We start from the raw sequence: 19,896 nt of genomic DNA on the forward strand, positions 1-19,896 counted from the left end.
GTTTGGACGAAATGCATCTCGAAGTTGGTTAGGGATGATGGTTTTACAAAGCAAGTAAGATGGAAATTTTACAAGTTGTATAATGTTATCTGGGCTGTCAGATAACCTGCTGTCCTACAGCTGTGCTGCAGTAACCCCTCTGTGCTGTTCTAACTTAGTACATAACTGTTGTTAAGGCTCTCTGTAATGTCAGATGTTAGTGATAACAGTTTCTGTGCCGCTTTGTTTATTTTTTCTGCTTGCAGTATGAATATGATTATGATGAGAATGGTGAGAGGGTAGTTCTAGGGAAAGGTACTTATGGAATCGTTTATGCTGGAAGAGACCTTAGCAACCAAGTCCGAATAGCCATCAAAGAAATACCCGAGAGAGACAGCAGGTAAGACCTAATTTATTGTTATATACATGTAATACAAATGCACTCGTTTGCTGAAAACTTGCTCTTCTTAGTATGTGTTTCTTTGTGGTTAGTTTATGAAGTCCAGATATACTAAAATCAGTTATTCTTGCCTCCTGATATTCAACTGTACTCTTTCGAGAATAAAAACTTTTAATTTTTTAAAGAGTTATGATATATATCATAAATGTTACAATTTGATAATGTATATGCATATCAAGTTGCAGTTTTATCTTCTTTTGTATTCTTTTTGGAGAGGGAGAAAAGCATAAAAGGAGCTCTTTGGTGGCAAAGAGAGTACTGTGTATTGATAGAGAAAACACACATAAAAATTCTTTGAGGGCATGTTTCTGCATCAGGGTTCTTCTGAGATCTGTCTCTGTACTTTTTCTGACTAGGCAGTGAATCACACTGCAGTTTGAAGGTCATGGACAAGATGTTTTCTGAGAATTGGATGGGTATCCCTAAAATCCATTCTGTTGTCAAACTAGCATCTAAATGTAGTCTAGAACCTTTTCCTCCCTGATGAAATACTCATTGGTTCTTTTCTTTTTTAATTAGATATTCTCAACCTCTTCATGAAGAGATAGCACTGCATAAATATTTAAAGCATCGGAACATTGTACAGTATCTTGGATCTGTTTCAGAAAATGGATACATTAAGATTTTTATGGAGCAGGTGCCAGGAGGTTTGTATCATTCTGAGTTTAGTCTCTCAAAGGATTCAGAAGCAGTTGGGACTCTAAACTTACTGAAAGTTAGTAGATATGCACTTAATATGTTTGTACACTGTATATAACTTTTCTGTTAGGACATCAACTGTAGGTGTCATTCTTATATAAAGAGTAGATTTGAAGATCCCAGTAACTTCTTCCCTTTCTGTAATAATTCTAAACCTGGAGAAAAGTCATTGAAAGTATTTGGTGTCGAATACTTGATTGTTATAAAATAATAGTTAGAGCTGTATAGTCCATTTAGCTTGAGCATCTGAATGACGACTGGAGCTTTTAGAATAAATTTCTGTTGAGCAGTAACAGTGATAGAGCAATTAAGTACTGTTTTGTAACTGCTATATACAAAGCACTGCTATTTCCTAGGTAGACTGGAGGTAAAAGTGATATGTGCCCCTTGCTCATAATTTCCAGTTTCACTTCTCCAGCATTTCTACATTTTAGGATGTGCAGTCCCTCTATATCCTCTCTAGTTTATGTTTTCATCTTCCATTTGCTATTTACTCTTCAATGTCAGGGATGTGTCAGAATGAGTGTTAAATTATTGTATGACGATAATTTGCAAAATAAAAACAGAAATAATAGGAAGAAAGGTCAGGTTTTCTAAGAAAGATCCAGACACAAACATTCGAAGTGTAATTAAATAGATCTGGGGCATTTAATATAGGGAAGTTGTTTAATTTTTTAATTCTTGTGACCTTCTCACCTGAAAGCTGAGACAGTATGACCTGCATGATGCATGCAGATGTGATGAGTTTATATCAACACTTCCCCTGTTTTCCCACACTTGTTAACAGTATCAGCTGGTGTTATTTCCAGTTCATATATGCACAGTAAAGTGGGCTGTGATTAGTTGCTAATGTCAAGATATTTTGAATCAATTCAGATACTTTAAACAGTCTTAAAAAGGAACCAGCTGTTCAGAATATACAAGATTCTTTGAGGAAACTTAAATTGAGAAAGCTGTTGGTGTGGACTGAAAATTCCTTTAGCTGAATTTGTCTGGCATTAAATAGACCCACTGCATTTACATTATTTTATGCAGAATAAGCAAAACTATTATTTTTTTTTTGCTTCATGATTAAAATATTTGAGTTATTTAAAGATTAGTTTTATTAGAAGTAGGGGAAGTGTGGATGACCTACCTCCTACTCTGAACATCCATTCAGAGGGTTTTTTCAGGAGCTTTCTCTCCTGTCTCTGAATATTTCCAGAAGTTAATCCCATATTTGCAAGGAAAAGGCTCTTTCTACTTTTCTTCTCCCTTCCCCTCCTCGAGAAAATCAGCTTCTCTTTGCCCATGCATGTGGTTCATGAAGTGTAGTTTATAACATGATAGAGTGTTACCTTTAGTCTTTATTTCATTAAGGGCTAAATGGGTGCTAGTCTTAGTCTCAAGAATTTTTAGAATGAAGTGAGGGGGATGGACCCAGCGCTGTCAGAACATTTATTCTTGTCTTGGAGGTGGAACCTGAGCTGAGAAAAAAGAAATAACCAGTCAAGAGCAGAAACTAAATATTTGCTTTGAGGCAACTAGGAAGAATTTGGCTTAATTATAGGAATTCCTTTTCTCTTGTATTAGGATGGTGAGCAAAGGCTTCGTCCAGACTTAAATGCTTCATGCTAATTTGGGGATTTTGCTATCTTGCCACACTTTCTTCTTAATCTCTTGTAGGCAGCCTCTCAGCTCTCTTAAGATCTAAGTGGGGGCCAATGAAAGAACCTACAATTAAATTTTACACCAAGCAGATTCTGGAAGGCCTTAAGTATCTCCATGAGAACCAGATTGTACACAGAGATATAAAGGTAAATTTTCCTTTGGTGTGTCTTGTTTGATTTGCTTTTTATCTTATTTACTTCAGTTAGTTTTACTCTGATCTGAAGTAGAATTTTTAATAGGATTTCGTGGAAGCTTAAAACAAAAGGAAAGTATAAACCAACCCCTTCTCTCCCTGGTGTTCCTGGAAAATTCCTTTGTAGAAAAGTATATTACAAAGATAACTGCAAACTTGAAGGAGTTTTATTGAGATTTAGAATCTGTATTCATCTGTCTCCCCTTGTTCCCTGCCTTCCCTATTCAAACCACAGGGGGATAATGTTTTGGTGAACACCTATAGTGGCGTGGTTAAGATATCTGATTTTGGTACTTCCAAACGTCTGGCAGGAATCAATCCATGCACTGAAACGTTTACAGGTAAGATGAATTTAGCAGAGTTTATAACGGGGTTTGTGATAGATTTTGCATTAGAACCAAAAGGCTCTTTGGATTTGTGATGAAAACACTATTAGGTCTCTGTTTTCAGGGAAGAGTCAATGGGAATATGATCACCATAAACACAGAGTTGATATCCTTCTGTTTTTTTAAATGTAATTTTTTTCCAATTTACTTTTTTTTCCCCTCCATTTTTTAAGTGTGATGGGGTAATAGTTTTTCTTCTAAGTGTTTTTCATTAACTAACAGTTGATTTGTTGCAGTTACATCTGGAAACACTTGAATACAGCAACTTTTTCATTTAATAATCTTGATATTAGTAACTCATACATGCACACTTTCTGGATGTATGTTTAAAAGTGCAGAAAACCAAACTCAAACTTGTGAATCCTTTCAGTTTTGAGGCGTTAATTATAAACCCCAACCCACTGACTAACTTGGTGTTATGGCAACAAAAGTAAAAAGAAGTTTACATAAAAATGTTAGGCTGATGTGTTACAGAAAAGCTTTCAATACAACATCGTTGTAAAGACTTGTAATTGGAGAAGACAAAAATTGCCAAGCACCAGGTGAAACTCCACATTGAAAAATGAATATATGGTCACATAATTGCTCAGTTCTGTGATCACTGAAGATACAGGGTAGCATGATGGTTTTTCTTGTTACATGGCCTTATGCAAGGGCTGGTATCACAAGCCTCTTACTGGCCTGCAGTTTAAATAAATGGTACAAATGAAAATTAAATTCTTAAGGTTCTGAAATAACTTGCCTTTCTAAGCTTTTTTTACTCATTATTAGCAAAGCTTGTGAATTGGAAACTAGGCCTATATTACATCATGATCTGAACACAGCATGTGATGTCTGCATCAGTGTCTTATGAGATCAACTTCCCATGTGCAGGCATTTTAAACAAATCAGTTCCCTTCAAAGCTGTAAAGATTGTAGTTAGAATCAAATTAAATTAAGTTAGAAGCTCATTAAAGAGAAGAAAAAAAAATTATTTGTCCTGTTGATAATCACAAATGCAACATTTATTTGTTTTGTTAAGAAATTAAGAGCTACAAGAAGCAATCTCTTCAATTTAGAGATGCCACAACAGATACATAGATGACATTATATCTGAACAGAGCTGGTTAAATGCTGGCTATTGAAGCATTCCTGTAAGTGTTTTTCAAACAAATGATTTCAAAAAATAATTTTCTTGTCAATCATCTTGCTTATGCATCTGGATTGATAATTCTCTAATATGTACAGGTCTCTTGTGGTATCTGAAAAAGTATTTTCAGGTTTTTCCTGTAATGTTTGTCCTTGCCATTTTTTAGACTGGTTCAATACAGTTACATTCCATGGAAAAGAGTTGCACTACCACGTGGTGCTCATTTCTGCAGGTTATTCTGAAGACTTTAGATATATGAAGGGGTTCCATAAGGTAAAAATTGAAGCCATGGTGGAAGATGCTTTTGTGACTATTAAAAGTCATAGTTCAAAATTTAATTTTTGCCCAGGAAACCACTATTATGGCTGATTGCTATTACAGTTAGAGCAGGTGCTAAGGAAAAATCATTCTCTCTTTGCCTGTATTTTATATACTCCTTGGTGCCTTTTTAGCAACTAGTTATTATTAGAGATGATGTATGGAGAAATGGCATCTAAAGAAATGTCACCATACTGTAATAAAAAGAGGTAAATCTTTCCTTGTGCCCTTCTTTGTTCTCTTGCATGTTTGCAGCCCTGTTTGTGCCTTCGAGATGTAATTTGCCATGAGAATAAATATTTTACTTAAATTATCATTTAAAATCAGTAAGCAGATAGCTATAGCCCAGAGGGTCTTAAAAGGTCTCTTGCAATTTGTTTTGTTCCATAACTCAGTACATAAACCCTGGTTTTCATGCATTGTGTAATAAAATCACATGATGGGAAGAATCAGACTTCTAGTGGTTTAAACATAATATCCCTCCATTCAAGACACACAGCCTAGGGCAAAGCTGTGGCTTAAACTTCCATTCTGCAGCAGCCACATTGAATGAACACAGTGATACCCTTTTTTTCTTCACCAAATGTCTTTTACTTAATAGTTCATAGCTTTACCACGATGTAGTCTTATTGCATTCTTAAGAAGAAAAATAATTTAAAGATGTCATAACAGAGCTGGTAGAAATTCAGGTGGAGAAAATACTGTAGTGTTCAAAACACTCAGAACATCCAGAGGTTTCTGCTGGTGATGTGGACCCTTCCTGTAAATACCTCATGAGCTGGGTTAGTATATGGTTCAATGTCAGTTATTTCGAATTGACCATCTTTTATTTATTTTTTTACTGTATTTTTTATTTATCATTATTATAACTAGTATTACAGTCAGATTGTCTACAGGCAGATTGTCTACTTTGTCACCATGTATAGCTTTAGAAATGTCAACAGGTTTAGTTAGCTTTAGAAGTTCCTACATGTTTGGTGTTTGGTTTTTTTGGCTAACCTTGGATGTCAGAAATCCCAAGCACATCCAAGACTTCCTGGTATTCCAAATAAATTATGATGGGTTCCCTAATTGTCTTATATTTACAAAAATAGCTTCTTTTCAAACTAACAGTTTGAAATTCTCTGTCACTGATGTTCTCATTATTGGCGTAAAAATATGAAAAATTATTCTCATGAGGAACTGTCACTGCAGATTTTCATTATCTCTTACATGCATAATCTTTAAAATTTGGTGTCTGCAAAAATTGTTGATGTAATTTTGTGTTCTGAGGAAGCTTTTGGAATATGTGGTGAATATACTTTTAGCAGTTTGAAACCTTGTGTTAGAAAGGAGGGGCAAACAGGTAGCATATAAAAAGATGTTAAAATATAAGTTTATGTCAAGTTTTCAGTGCTGATTCAGGAAATTGAGTATTTATGTTATACAGGTGGCATTTGACAATTTTTGGCTTGCTGAGTAGTGTGTTAATTCTCTTCCATAAGAATGAAGACTATACACTTGACTGTTCTTTTTGTCCTGACTAGGAACCTTGCAGTACATGGCTCCAGAAATCATCGATAAAGGACCACGAGGATATGGTGCACCAGCTGATATCTGGTCACTGGGCTGCACCATCATCGAAATGGCAACAGGCAAACCTCCGTTCCATGAACTAGGGGAGCCTCAAGCTGCAATGTTTAAAGTAAATACAGCTTCATTGCTTTAGAGCAATAAAAAAAAAATTCAAATACTAACTTATTTTATAGTATTAATTGGTAGTAACATTTTGTGACATGGGTTCTTTCGCACAAAGCCACAGTCTGATCTGTGTTTTTGGCTCTCATTGAATGATTCTTCTCTGCTCTAAGCTGTATTGCTCTAGGGGTGATCAGTTATTTTTGTGCTGGAACTAGGTCATGACTCAGAGCAGCAATCTGAAAAATAAGTGAAGACGTATGAAAACTAATATTCTCTACTGTCTTACTTCTGTCATCTCCTGCTCTTGGTTTATGATTTCCTTCTTGTAACCAGTCTCTCCAATAATGACAAACAAGTTATTTAAGTCCTTTTTTTTTTGTAAACTTCCCTCCCAGGGTATCTGCCCACCTTGTCTTTCAAAGGCCCAGTCTGTGCAACATTCTTCTGTTAGGAAGATATGATGGATGAGGGCAGGGGGGTAGCTTTTCAGGATTTCCAGTGTGTACTAAAGGAGTAGAATACTCTGTATTTTTCATTCTAAGTCCTTCAGATCAGAGCTTCCTTCTCTGTAAGCTGTTGTCTTTAGTACTTGATTTCTCATACTGTATCTGTTTTCAAATGCACAAATTAACACTTGAGAATTCTTCAGACACTTTTGATAATAAATGTTTGAAAAAAGTTGCTTGTTCTGACTCTAAAACTAACAGTAGTGTAAAAGCTATGATGTGATTATTTGTCAAATATGCAGATTAAAAATTTTTGGTTCTTCCCTTGGCTTGTGTAGACCTTTACCAAAATACTTAAGTTTTCACTTTTGCTTCAGAGTCCTCATTCTTATAATGGGGAAAATATCCCATCCATAAACCAGCAAACTGCTTTAAATTACCAATGTTGTAATTCTTTTGTGTGTGTTGTTGAATGTTACTCTGTGAGCATTAGTATTAATAATTGATGGAACCATGGTGGCAAAATCAGATCTTTATCAGTAGGTATAGTGATCTGGGCTGCGGCTCAGCATAACATGTAATGCCATACATCCTAATAGGCCTGTGAGTTGTCCCATGCACTGCAGGTAAAAGGCAAAGAAAGAGGTTATTGTGGGTTTTGATGTAGTTATTTCAATGGTAAAATACGTCACCATAGTGCTGTCAATTGGTGACATACCTCAGAAGAAGCTACCTGGATGAATGTGGTTTGGCTCACTAAAGCTTTCCTGAGGGAGCCGTGGAAAGAGACTTTTTTGCGCATGGCTGTAAATGTCAGGTACAGTTCTGTTGGCAGATGCCTTTTCATCTTATGTACCTGGCATGTAGCTGAACAGTTCAGTGAGTTACACATCTTATTTTCAGCAGAGTTTATTGAACTGTCTGGAAGTTCTGGTTCAGTTCTGGAGTCTGGTTCTCTGTGCAGGTTCACAAGGTGAGCTCTGGCAGGATTGTGCCTGTCCCTGCCTACTGCTGATAAGCACTTCCAGACTACAGAGATGTGTTCTGAAGTTTCAGAACTGTCATTTTTAAAATACATTTCATGCCTTTTTTTCTTCAAGGATGTGGCAAACTTTTTAGCATTCTTATTGCAGAGTGTGTGAATGTGCTACAGTCAGGCATTTTTGTTTTTGTTTTCTGTTTCTTGGCTCTGCTGGGACCTGCTTGGAACTGTGTCCAGCTAGGCACCATAAATTGCAAACCATGTTTTCTTTTTCTGTATAGTAAAATGGATGCTCTGTTGTGCATAGGGCAGGTGAGGAGGTGGAGGGTCTAAGTGTGGCTGTGCAGTCGCTATAGAAATTGCAAATGACCAGAGAGTTGGACAAAGAAGAGAAAAGGGGCTAGAGTAAACCAAGAACTGGAAATAGTTCCTGGCTGGGTGTGTGTTGTGTGGTATTTCATCTGTGAGCATAGAATCTGTGCATCTGTGTCTGGTGAAAGGAGCACTAACAAATGGCATTCATTAGAGACAAAATAAACTAATGTTGCCACAGAATTTCTGGATGCTTGTGACAAAACTTAATCCTCCTAGGCCACAGAGATTAAGATCAGAGACAAGCTTTCAGATTGCCTGGTCCTGGTTTGGGCTTTCCTAGATTTTTGTTAAGTGCATAAGGGTACCATCGGAGTGCTACCAGCATCTGACACTGCCCCAGCTGAAGCTGGTTGTGTGAGCCTGTCCCTGGAGTGCACACAGAGGAGTGGGCTGGCCACAAGAGACAGACTGATCAAAAGCAGTTTTCAGAGCACAGCAAGCTGGTGGATGTCTTCCCTCTCTGCTCCAAAGCCAAAATCCTGCTTGGGCTGGCATTTTTTTAAGTGGTGAAACTGTATCTACGCCACTTGTAAAACACTGTCCAAAATGTGTGTGTGGTTTTACAAATCAGATAAAGATGCTTCATCAGGTAAGGTAAATGTATAGCAGTGATACCCTGCCAACAGGATGCAACATCTATTTATTTATTTATTCAGTTTCTTTATTCAATACATCAATCTAATTGTAGAGGTTATCGAGTTGTGTATTTTAAAAATGTTACATGCAGGAAATCCTGAGTCTTGAATGTGCTCAGAGTCATGGCTCAGAAGGCCTTAATGCACTATTAGCATGTTATTTCTACACTGTCATTCAAACAGAGGCACGACTGCTCAGCATTTTTTGCTTCAGCTTGCATTGAAGCTGAACCACTATTGTGAGTGCCTAATGGTGCCACAGTGTGTTAATGCAGCTGTATAATAAGATTATTTGAAAGCAGCTGGCACCTGTTTAACTGCTGGGCAGCTGTCTCCCTTGTGGCCGCTATCTTTGTGTTTGTTCTCCAGAATGTGTTTTGTGTAAAGATGCTGAGACTACAAGCTGTAATCCCACCAGACACGCGCCATACAGTGCACATGGGTTGTACAGCTCTTGCTGCAAAACAGCTATGCCAGATTGACATTAGAAACTAAGAAGGCAGAGAGGGAGCTGGAAAGATCACTAGGGAGCAACCTGTAGAAGAACATTTTTCATTACTTAAAGAAAGAGTCTTAAAAGAGACTGTTTTTAAGTAGTGACTTTAAAGAGTCATTACTTAAAGAAGGGTTTAACAAGGGTCTTGGTAAACCTTTGGACACCATGTGATTTTCAGTTAAACAACACTGAAAGACTAGGGAAAGACATCTGGCCCTAGTGCAGGGGTGGTGACAAGGTCTGGCAAGGTCACTGAGAGTATTTGTGCAAGGAAATTTGGCAGCAGTGGGAGCAGAACAGGTGCAGCCTCAGGCAGTCAGTGCTAGAGGAGGAAATTATTCCTGTTCCTGGGCATGAATGTGCTGGAGGAGGCAGCAACTGAGACACAGTCCTGGGCAGGGGTGATGGGAAGCCTGTGCAATAACTGGAGGGATTTGTGGCTGGTAAGAGAAGCAGTGTTTGAAGCACTTGGTGTGGATAATGCCCAGATCCTGAGATTGCTTGAAAGCACATGGTTAGATACATCTGTACCTTGACATTTGTTTAGTATCACATGGATATTCACACCATGTTTGCAATGAAGTAAAACAGGATTAGAACCTCGTTGTCACTTCACTGCTCTGTGTGGGTACCTGGATCACTCCTTTTCCACAAGAGCCAAGAAAAGTGTGAGAGATCATATAAGAAAGCTTTGGCCTGTGGTCTCCTTGCATTTTAGGAAAAATAATTAGTACTTCTGTTTTACTTGCAGGTTGGGATGTTTAAAATTCATCCTGAAATTCCAGAATCGGTGTCTGCTGAAACAAGGGCCTTTATTTTGCTCTGTTTTGAACCTGATCCTAGTAAACGTGTTACAGCATCTGATTTGCTCAGAGATTCCTTCCTGAAGCAAGTAAACAAGGGCAAGAAAGGCAGAATTGCATTCAAGCCTTCAGGTAAGGAATTATCAGCCAAATCCAAGTCAACATCATCATTAAGTGTTATATAAAAGATTGGAATCATTAAGCATTCCGTTTTACAAAGGACATTGCTTGAGCCAGGAAAGCAGCAGGAACTCAGCTGCTGAAAGTGCCTGTGATTTGTAATTACCCATATTTAAATTTAATAATGCCAAGAAAATATGATGTCTTGTTTATTTTGTGTTTTTCATGCTAAAATCTCTCAAGGCCATTTTTCCTCTCCCCATAAATAAATGCCTCTTTTGTATTAAATTAAAATTAGAAAAATTACATTTGGTGAAGACTTGCTATAGCAATTCTACATTTTAGATTCACAATTATGTACTCTTCAGAGGTCTGAGTTTTACAGAGTAGATGTTTGGCACCTGAAAATGTGGGTCTATTAGGTGTTTGGGTCAGCATTTTCAAACTTGATACATAGCATGGAAGTTTGGCACAGAGGTGCTGAAGTAGCTGTCTAGTGGGCTGTTTTGTTTTATCTGCATAGCATGTTTCTTCTCACCTCTCCCCCCAAATATAGCAACCACTTTTTCAGTGATAAGATAATGAACCTTAATATAGGCCTGCCAAATAAATCATTAGCATTTGGAGGAACTGGCCATTTATAAACAGGCAGAGCCATTGATCTTGCTGCTTCTTTCCCCTGTCTGCACATACACACACACTCCCAATGCAAATTGAATTACTTCCCTTTCTGCACTTTTTCCCTATCAACAAGGAACTTTTGAAAGAACGAATTCTAAGGAGAAAAACATAGCAAGGAATTTATAACACCTAGCTGAATTGGCTTCAGCAAGGAAATGGGCCTCATCTGTTGTCCTGAGGGACACTAAGAACTCCAGTCCCTGCAGTTACCCTGAGGTCATGGGAGAGGTCCCACTGCTCAGCCAGGGCCGTGGCACTCAGGAGCTGTTGCCAGGCTGTGCCTCGCTGCCCCACTGCAATCATTTTCTCTTGTGACCTTTCACCTCTTGCTTGAGGATATCTTCCTGGAAAAATTGTGTGGCATTAGAAAGGGTGGACCTTGCCTCGTTTGCTGCCCTGGGAGCAACAGGCTCTTTGTCAAATATCAGGGAAGACGCAGTTGTCTTTTGCACACTCTCCTCCTCCTTTCTTCTCTTCTTCCGCTCATTGATGAGGTTATGGATCTCCTTCAGATGGTGAGGATCTCATGCTACAGGGTTTAGCACTGAGCTGCAGCAGGAAGCAAGCTCAGTGCTGGCCATGGAATGAGCAGAGTGGGCAAATGCTATAAAAACTGTTTGTTGGGTGAGGAGAAGGAAAGGCAATGCAGAAGAGTATGTGTGCTTTGCCATGCTGGAGCTGGGGAGAGCTGTGCTGGCTGCTGCAGCCATCTCCAAGGGGGGTTTGGTGGCCTAAGGCAGGTCCTGACCCAGCAGTTATCCCAGTCTCAGCTACAGCAGCTCACTGGCTTCTCCCTCTACTGTTTCCCTCACTGTCAGTTTCCTCACCTTTGTCCCCATCTTTCCATCTTGTCTGTCCCTGTCCCCTTTTTTCTTTGCAATAATAAAGGTGGCCCAGAGCAACTCTCAGCCCTTACTCTTGGGACAGCAACCCTCAGTTTTCTGTACTACTGAGAAGCCTTGAAACAGGTCTTACAAGGTGGCCTATATTGTTTTATTTCTGTGACTGTTTAACCTCAGCCATCTGAACATCAGTTGTGTCCCAGGGAATCTGTCAGAGCGTCCTGAACAACTTTTACCTTTTAGCTCTCTTCCTCCCCTACCTCTACACAATTTGTAGTGACAAGTATCAAAAACTTCTGTGATACTTTAGCTCCATGGATGTGTGCACCCTGAGTTGAAAGAACTTCCTTAGCTTTCCTACCACACAACTGCAAACTGGCAGTCAGGATTACAGCAAGCTCTCATTATCTGGGTTTTTTTATTTCTTCTTACTTTCAAGATGAATTGGAAAGGGACAAGAGATTTCCTTCTGGCTAGTGCTGACAGAGAGTCCTTACTGAGGGCAGGGGGACATATGAGTGAGGAATTACATGCACGAGCAGAGATGAGGAGGGCAGGTAGTAGAGTATTCTCTGGTTAGAGAGATGGCTGTGGTGGACCTATTGGTTCGATTCAGGCTCTTTAAACAGCTCTATATCCAGTTGTACCACTTTGTGGGACAGCACCCAGGGGGACTGTGTGTGTATATATGTGTGTGTGTGTGAGAGAGAGAGAGGGTAACAACATGGCAACAGGACAACGTGTCCTGTCTTCGGGTTCAGCAGTTACATGTTCGCAGCTTTTATTGCCTATGCATATAATGATTTTGAGTTGTATTGCTGCTTTTTGTCAGCAAGATTACCTCTCCCTCAGCCATTTTGCAAAATGAGGTCTTGATATCACTGAAGATGATCACAACCGTTTCAAGCATGTTGCCCTTTTTGGCCTAATTCTGTTTCACATTTTACTGTGTCTGTTTGTAGATTATAATCGTAATACATCCCTCCCACTGCCAATCCATGGAGAACAGGCTGGCAGTAGCAGCAGTGAGCATGGCTCTGTTTCACCAGACTCTGATGTACAGCATGACGTGTTTTTCGAAAGGACAAAAAGATCCATTTCAGAGATTCAGACAAAGCATCCCATTTCCCATTTACTAAGGTAAAGCATTTGCTTGTTGCTTGACATCCTTGAGGGATTTTGTGGATTTAATTCACATTATATTTTATCTGAGGGCATTTTTTTCACATAATGGCTAGAGATAAGTAGGCGTGTTAAACAGGAAGTGAGTTGCATAGGTAGGTTACCAGTTAATGTAAATATTGTCTATATTTAATAATGATCAATGGTTCTTCTCCTTTAAGGTTTCCATGTACTTATATACTTTACTCCCTCCAATGAATAAATGTCAGTCTTATTTACCAAGTGGATATGGATTCAGGAGTCAAGTGAAGAGTTGACCCTTCCCTCTACTCATGAAAAAATGTGGGAAAGGGGAAGCAGAAATACAGTTCTGCAGCTCACAAAGTACAAAGCAATACCTTCAAATTAGTATGTTACAGTATGGGTCCAGAAAAAATGAATAGTTTCAGCTTTCTCCAAAACTGACCAGTGCTGACTGACATTAATGCCAGCTTCTTGGCAGGGTGAAATCAGCCATGTGCTTTTGGCTTCAGTGGGTTTTGAACCAGCACAGGATCTGAGCCACCTTCTCTCTCAGAATTAGCATTTAACAGTCTGATCAATCTGCTGCTGTAGTTTTAATTCCCTTTTTAACCTCGGAAGTATCCCTACTCGCTTCTGAAAGTACTGCTGCGTTGCTAATGCTGAGGTCTCTTGTGCATGTGGCCCGGTGGTGACACAGTGTTCCTGATGAGGGCTCGGCCTCGGAGGACAGGAGTGCCTCTCCTTCAGTGGACGATAAGGATTCTGGACTCTTCCTGCTGCGGAAGGACAGTGAACGCCGAGCAATCCTATATAAAATCCTCAAGGAAGAACAGGATAAAGTTGCTTCCAATTTGCAGGAGTGTATTGCACAGGTAATTTCATTTCAGCTCTCCTTTTTCCATGTAAAAGGAAAATAACAGGTAGTAGTACTAATAGATGAGGGTGCTTGGATTGTTTCTTCTGTGAATATCTTTAATCTCTGAGACCTGTAACTGTGTAAGCCATTTGCTGCATAGCAAGCACCATTTGCTTGCATAGCAAGCACCAGCTTTTGGTTGCTGCTTTTGGCTGGTTTTATCTGAGGGAAAGGTTGGGGCATTTGATATGGGGTTGTTGAGACTTAGGTTGGTGGGTTGGGTAGTTTTGATATTGTGTTTTCTTTTGGCTTTTAAGGTACATGGAACTAGAACACCATGTAGTAATAGGTATGTTTTGCTTAAAAAAGCTAAAGTAGATTTTCTGTAAAAGGAAAGGTTGAGTGGGAATGCTTCGTGACTGTAAAGAGAAGCAAGAAAAATCATGTTTGCTTAAGGCATAACCAAGCATTGGCACACACCTGTAACAGAGCTGCTGGCTTGGCCTTTTCTAATGTCTGCGTCTAATGTGCCTCTGACATCATTTATTCTTACCAAAGCTGTGTTTTTTCACATGGACTGCACTCACATAAAGGGGAGCCTGCTTAAACTACCAAATAGCTTATAGCCTTACAGAGGACTAAAATTTGTATGTGAGATCTTAGTCAGAAATAACCAGGACTCTAAATTTTTTCCACAATAAACAATTATTTAGTAAGAGCAAGTCCTACTTCAGTCTTCAGCTGTTTCGTAGCACTGTAATCCTCTCTTTTCCATAATTTATGTAATACTTCTCCCTTTACCTTTTAATTATACAGATTGTTGTTCTTACAGACACTTGGATGGTTACGGGGCACTGTGAGGGTTATGGACTGCAAATCATAGAATGAACACTTGTGAACCACTTTGCCAGTTTAGACCTTTTTCTAACTTGGGATAAATGCATATATAAACATACTTTTTTGCCTAAGGAAATGACATGTCTGCATAATTAGATGTAAGATTCATCTTTTCAAAAGGATAGCATCTAAAAAAATTGGGTCTCTTAGCGACTCACTGTGCTGTTTTTATGGAGGAGAGCTGCCCTCTGCAGTACATTGCAGAAATGTGTAGATACATTCTGCAACCTCTTCCCTTTGTGACAGCCACAGTAGCAGTAGACGTAATTTCTTTTTCAGAAAATAGAAATTACTATTCAAAAATTTTCTGGTTAGGAAAAGGTAAAAGCTAGAGACTTTGCAGAAATGAAAGTTCTGTGGTTTCTGTGCATCAGTGAGAAATATACATAAGCAAAGCTATGTAACCCTAAAAATATTAATGCTAGTAATTAGATGTTTACTTGATAAACGTTCATTATCTTTTCTCCAGAGCTCTGAAGAACTGCAACTTTCCATGGCCCACATCAAGCAGATTATTGGGATTTTAAGGGACTTCATACACTCTCCTGAGCAGAGAGTGATGGCTTCTACCATATCCAAGTTGAAAATGGATTTGGACTTCGACAGCACTTCCATCAATCAGATTCATCTGGTACTGTTTGGATTCCAGGATGCGGTGAGTTCCTTTCCTAGTGCAGGGGGAGAGGAATTCTTCATAGAATCACAGAATGGTTTGGGTTGGAAGAGACCTTAAAGATGACCTATTTCCAACCCCCCTGCCATGGGCAGGGACAACTTCCTCTACATCAGGTTGCTCCTGGACAGAGCTTACCCCAGGGGTTGGTTCGGAGCTTCTGCACTGTTTCTCACTCCTCTTCCTCCTTGCACTCTAGAAGGGTTTGAATGTCAGTCTGGTTTGAAATGTTTGAAAGCTGTAGCCTAAAACTTGTCAAATTTGTTGTTTAGATTTTGAAAGGTGGGAGAGTTTCAGTGCTGTATGCAGTTGTTACCTTATAAAGCTTACTGTGACTATTGAAAAACAAGATTCTCTCTCCTAAGGTGTGAGCAAATGTTCTTTGCTGCTGCTTTGACAGGTGAACAAAGTATTAAGAAATCACTTAATAAGACCCCACTGGATGTTTGCAATGGATAACATAATCCGCCGTGCAGTCCAAGCAGCAGTCACTATTCTTATTCCAGGTAAATCAAAGCAGCTGAAAGCAATCCTTTTTTCAAAAAAAGGTTTTTTACATATCAAAGAGTTACAGCAAATGGAACGGTTTAGATGTTTAATCTGTCAGCATGCCATTAACTGCATCCCAAGTGCCACTCATCAAAGGCACGGGGTCAGAGTGTTGCAGAGAAAGAAGTGTTGATCTGGAGGATTAATGCTGTACTTTCAGTACAAAAGCACATAATGAGGAGAGAACCGCAGTGGTTCTGCACCCCCAGTGTGGGTGCAAAATCCATGCACCCACATGACGAAAAAGGGCAAATTAAATTCAGTCCAAGCTGGAGATTTTCTAGTAAGAAAGAAGATGACTTTCTACCACATGTTAATGACATCCAGGGTGGGTAACACTGCACAGATTTGGTTATATGTTCTGAGAAATTATACTGAGGTGTGGAACAGATGTGTAGAAGGGAGTGCATTAATAGGAGGAGGAGGATTCTGGCCCAGAGATGGACCGTCGGAAAAATCGCCAGCAGGAGGATACATTACTAAGAACTGTCTAGGAATAAGTTAAGTTGGAAATTTGCAAGTAGTTTTGTAACTCCCTGAAGTGCTGAGCACCCCTTCCTGTGTAAGAATGTCTGACAGCACTCTAGTGAGGTGAACCCTTGCAATCCTAAGTTGCCATGGCTTTAAAGCCAAATTGGCCAAATCTTTTAAGACTTCGTTTGTACCTGAAAAAGGGCAGCTATCCTTTGGTGAGAAAGGTGGCCACCTGCAGCAAGTTTTGAGGACTGGGGTTAAAATGCTACCTGGAGGAGAGGAAAGCTTTGTAAAGTCTTTGGTACAAGGCATTAGGGGAAAACAACTTTTTTTTCTCACAATTTAGAAAAAAGTAAGCTTTCAGGAGTTTCTCATTAGCATATTTTATTAACTGTCTTATTATTCAAATAATGATATTTGTCCCCTCTATGACTGTGATCTAGAGCTACCTACCTCTACTGGTGCACTGCAGCACCATTCATTTCAGACAGAGCTGATGCCAGAGAATCTGTAGTCCAGCTCATGTAAGACTTCATTGCAATAGTGAGCAGGGAGGCAGCAAAGCACATTGTGCAAACAGCCACTGCCTCAGCTGAAGCTCCCCACCCACAGTAATAAAGAACAAACTGCAATACTTCTGGAAAAAACTTGTCAAAAAAATCCTATCCTTACCCTCTTTCCTTTTACCAGAGCTTCGCGCTCACTTCGAGCCAGCATCAGAAACGGAAGTTGGGGACAAGGATGGTGAGGAAGTGGAGGACAGTTTCCAGCCCTCTGAACAAAACGGGGCTGAGGATCCCGCCATCACATCGGGAGTCAGCACCCTTAGCTCTGTGGTGTCACATGAGGCTCAGCAGCAGCTCAGCCAGGAGCTGGGCAGACTTAAACACGAGACCTTAAGGTAACCCTCCTATAAAGACTGTGCAAGCATTTTCAGGCAGTCTTTGAAAAGCTCTCAGACTTTGCTTTCTACATTGACATGCTTTCTTAACATAAGTACTGCTCACCTATTGCCTCCTGATAAAGGAGACCTTCCAGGAACACAAATGGATTTGGAATACACTGGCAGTACCAGTATGACAGCTCAACACCCTGCAGTACAATTTTTATTTCTGTGTAATTATTTTTTTAATTGCAGAATGTCACATTGGATTTCTACTTTAATTAGGTTTGTGCAACTGTGCCAGTTTCCTTCCTACTTCCTTGGATGCCACCTGACTTAGTGTCAGTGCCTTAAGGCTGTTCCTGCAAGCAAAGGCCAGAGCAGCTCTGTCCTCATGGGACAGGCTGCCCACTAATGAGCACAAGCATAGCTCAGCAGAGCCCCTGCCCTGTTTCTCACGAGTTACATCTGTAGGCTGCTGCTGGTGTGTTAACAGCTGAAGGTCCCATTCTTCCTTGTGGATGTGATGTGAATCTGTGATCAGAAAGTCTCTGGTAAAACATCAGTGTTACACTGTTCAGAGTAAATTACAGTATAAAGGCAGCAACTCTTCCCAAGGAGGCTGCAAAACAGCAGGAACAGAATTTACAAGCTATTTATTAAATTCTGCAGGTGAAAGCCTTCAAATGCCACCCCTAAGTGAGTCTCAGACAACTGAAGTGAAATCTGTAAGCCATAAAAGATGTTACTTACGACAATATCTCTCAAGTGTCTCTGTCCTGTGGTAGGCATTAAAAATGATAAGTATTTTTTTCAGCTACTTATTCTCAGTGTGGTGGTGTTTGCTCTCTCTCATATGCTGCCAGGCTTTTGGAACACCTTGTTCAGAAGGAGAAAGAGTATCAGACCCTCTTACGACAATCTTTGGAGCAGAAGACTCAGGAACTACACTTGCTTCAATTAAAACTTAAACCCAAAGGTATGAGGAGATACTGCATATTTTGACAGTTGCACACAAATATATGGGATCACATCTTTGTCAAAAGGATGAAAAACTATATCGTTCAAGCTTCAGTAAACTGAGAACTGCCACTTTTGCCCTGGTTTTGAGGTATATTAACCTTTATGTTTGTTTTCTGTTATAGACTCTCAATGGTCTGCAGCGACTTTTAGAGAACATGCTGACCCTGAGCTCATGAAGTGGCTGAAACAACAAGGAGCAGACTTGGATGCCATTAAGAGGGTAAAAAGAAACCCCACCTTTTAGAAAAGGTCACTGTAGTCATAATTAGCAGATTGGTTTCAAAGAAGAAGTAATAATTTATGAATAAATTTGCCTTTTAGTTTGCCGAAGAAGATTATACACTAAGTGCTGTCCTTAATGATATCACCAAAGATGATTTGCAATATCTTCAACTGCGGTAAGAAAGTACTTGTTAGTTCATTGTTCAGAGCTTAATTAATATATTTTGTAAAAAAAACTTCAATTTGAAGTTCAGTTATTCAAATATGCCAGTGATAGTTAGAGGCAGCTTCTCTCAATTTCATCTGGATTTTCTGTTAAAGTTTTTCACATCTTAACTGAAACAATTGCACTGAGGGTGCTTCAAGCCATCAGACTTCTGGCATTTATCAAGGTTGGGAGCTATTTCTGCACCCTTCAGAACAATGTAATCATATGGAAAATAAAGAACTTATTTTTCCTACCCATTGATTTGAGACCTTTTATCATGTTCTGTTAAGCCCTGGCTGACCTGGAAGTTTTAGCTGTAACCATTAAAAAAGTGTAGTGTTTGCTGTGTACTGTAGAGTGTACTGACAGACCATAAATGGTCTGTCCTTGGGATTTCTAGCCTTACTTCTTGCTCACTTAAAAGCAAGGGAGATGACGGAGCTTTCCCTAACTGTTCTCCATTTTCCTTCATATAGGGGTGGTCTTCGCTGCAGAATCTGGAATGCAATATTAAACCACCGACAAGCCTCTGGAAAGACCTCAGTGCAGAAGGCTAATGCTTTGGAAGAACAGGAAATGGGAATAAGCAAATGAGATACATTCCCAACACTTAAATTATTAGATGTATATATTTATATGTACAGTGACCCTGCAGGTTTTGCACAATTGTGTAGCTTGTTTGACCATCAGTGTAATACACAGTGAATAGTAATAGCTTTTAAGTCAGTGTCAATGCACTTAAATTATTTATGGCAGAGTAATGCACACAATGCCTATCAATGTAATACAAAGCATTAGCTGAGCAAAAACCCAACCTCTTCTGCAAACCTGAATTGGCTTCAGCATTGTGAAAACTGTGAACTTAAAGTGTGTTACAGTTCTGCCAGCTGATGGTTTGAGCAGGGAGGGGATATGCTAGAGCATGTCACTCTTTGCAGGTGAATTTATACAGCTTTTTGTATTAAAGCTGAACTAGTGAAAAAAGCCTGGTGTCATGTTTTCAATTAGTGACTTTTCTGCAGCAAAAACAGAGCATATAATGGTGCTTTTGGTGGGTTTTCTGGGAAAGCAGTTCATGAAGAAACAAAGCA

General features: G+C 39.4%; 1 protein-coding gene across 2 annotated transcripts in view; it reads left to right on the top strand.

The window, feature by feature from the left end:
• The window catches only part of MAP3K15 (mitogen-activated protein kinase kinase kinase 15), an 83,166-nt gene extending 63,383 nt beyond the window's left edge, over positions 1-19,783 (top strand). For both annotated transcript variants that reach the window (XM_027738247.2, XM_039377988.1), the window contains exons 15-29: positions 246-379; positions 959-1,086; positions 2,804-2,934; positions 3,217-3,322; positions 6,341-6,498; positions 10,180-10,363; positions 12,837-13,014; positions 13,718-13,892; positions 15,243-15,428; positions 15,847-15,952; positions 17,160-17,370; positions 18,219-18,331; positions 18,498-18,595; positions 18,697-18,773; positions 19,282-19,783. In XM_027738247.2, the coding sequence (XP_027594048.1) occupies positions 246-379; positions 959-1,086; positions 2,804-2,934; positions 3,217-3,322; positions 6,341-6,498; positions 10,180-10,363; positions 12,837-13,014; positions 13,718-13,892; positions 15,243-15,428; positions 15,847-15,952; positions 17,160-17,370; positions 18,219-18,331; positions 18,498-18,595; positions 18,697-18,773; positions 19,282-19,399 (2,103 nt within the window). In that variant the 3' untranslated portion in view covers positions 19,400-19,783. The remainder of the gene's footprint in view (positions 1-245; positions 380-958; positions 1,087-2,803; positions 2,935-3,216; positions 3,323-6,340; positions 6,499-10,179; positions 10,364-12,836; positions 13,015-13,717; positions 13,893-15,242; positions 15,429-15,846; positions 15,953-17,159; positions 17,371-18,218; positions 18,332-18,497; positions 18,596-18,696; positions 18,774-19,281) is intronic.
• The last annotated feature ends 113 nt before the right edge of the window (positions 19,784-19,896 follow it).

Source organism: Pipra filicauda, unplaced genomic scaffold (assembly GCF_003945595.2).
Source record: "Pipra filicauda isolate LSUMZ 115617 unplaced genomic scaffold, ASM394559v2 scaffold12_size5214236_pilon, whole genome shotgun sequence".
Lineage (NCBI taxonomy): Eukaryota > Metazoa > Chordata > Aves > Passeriformes > Pipridae > Pipra > Pipra filicauda.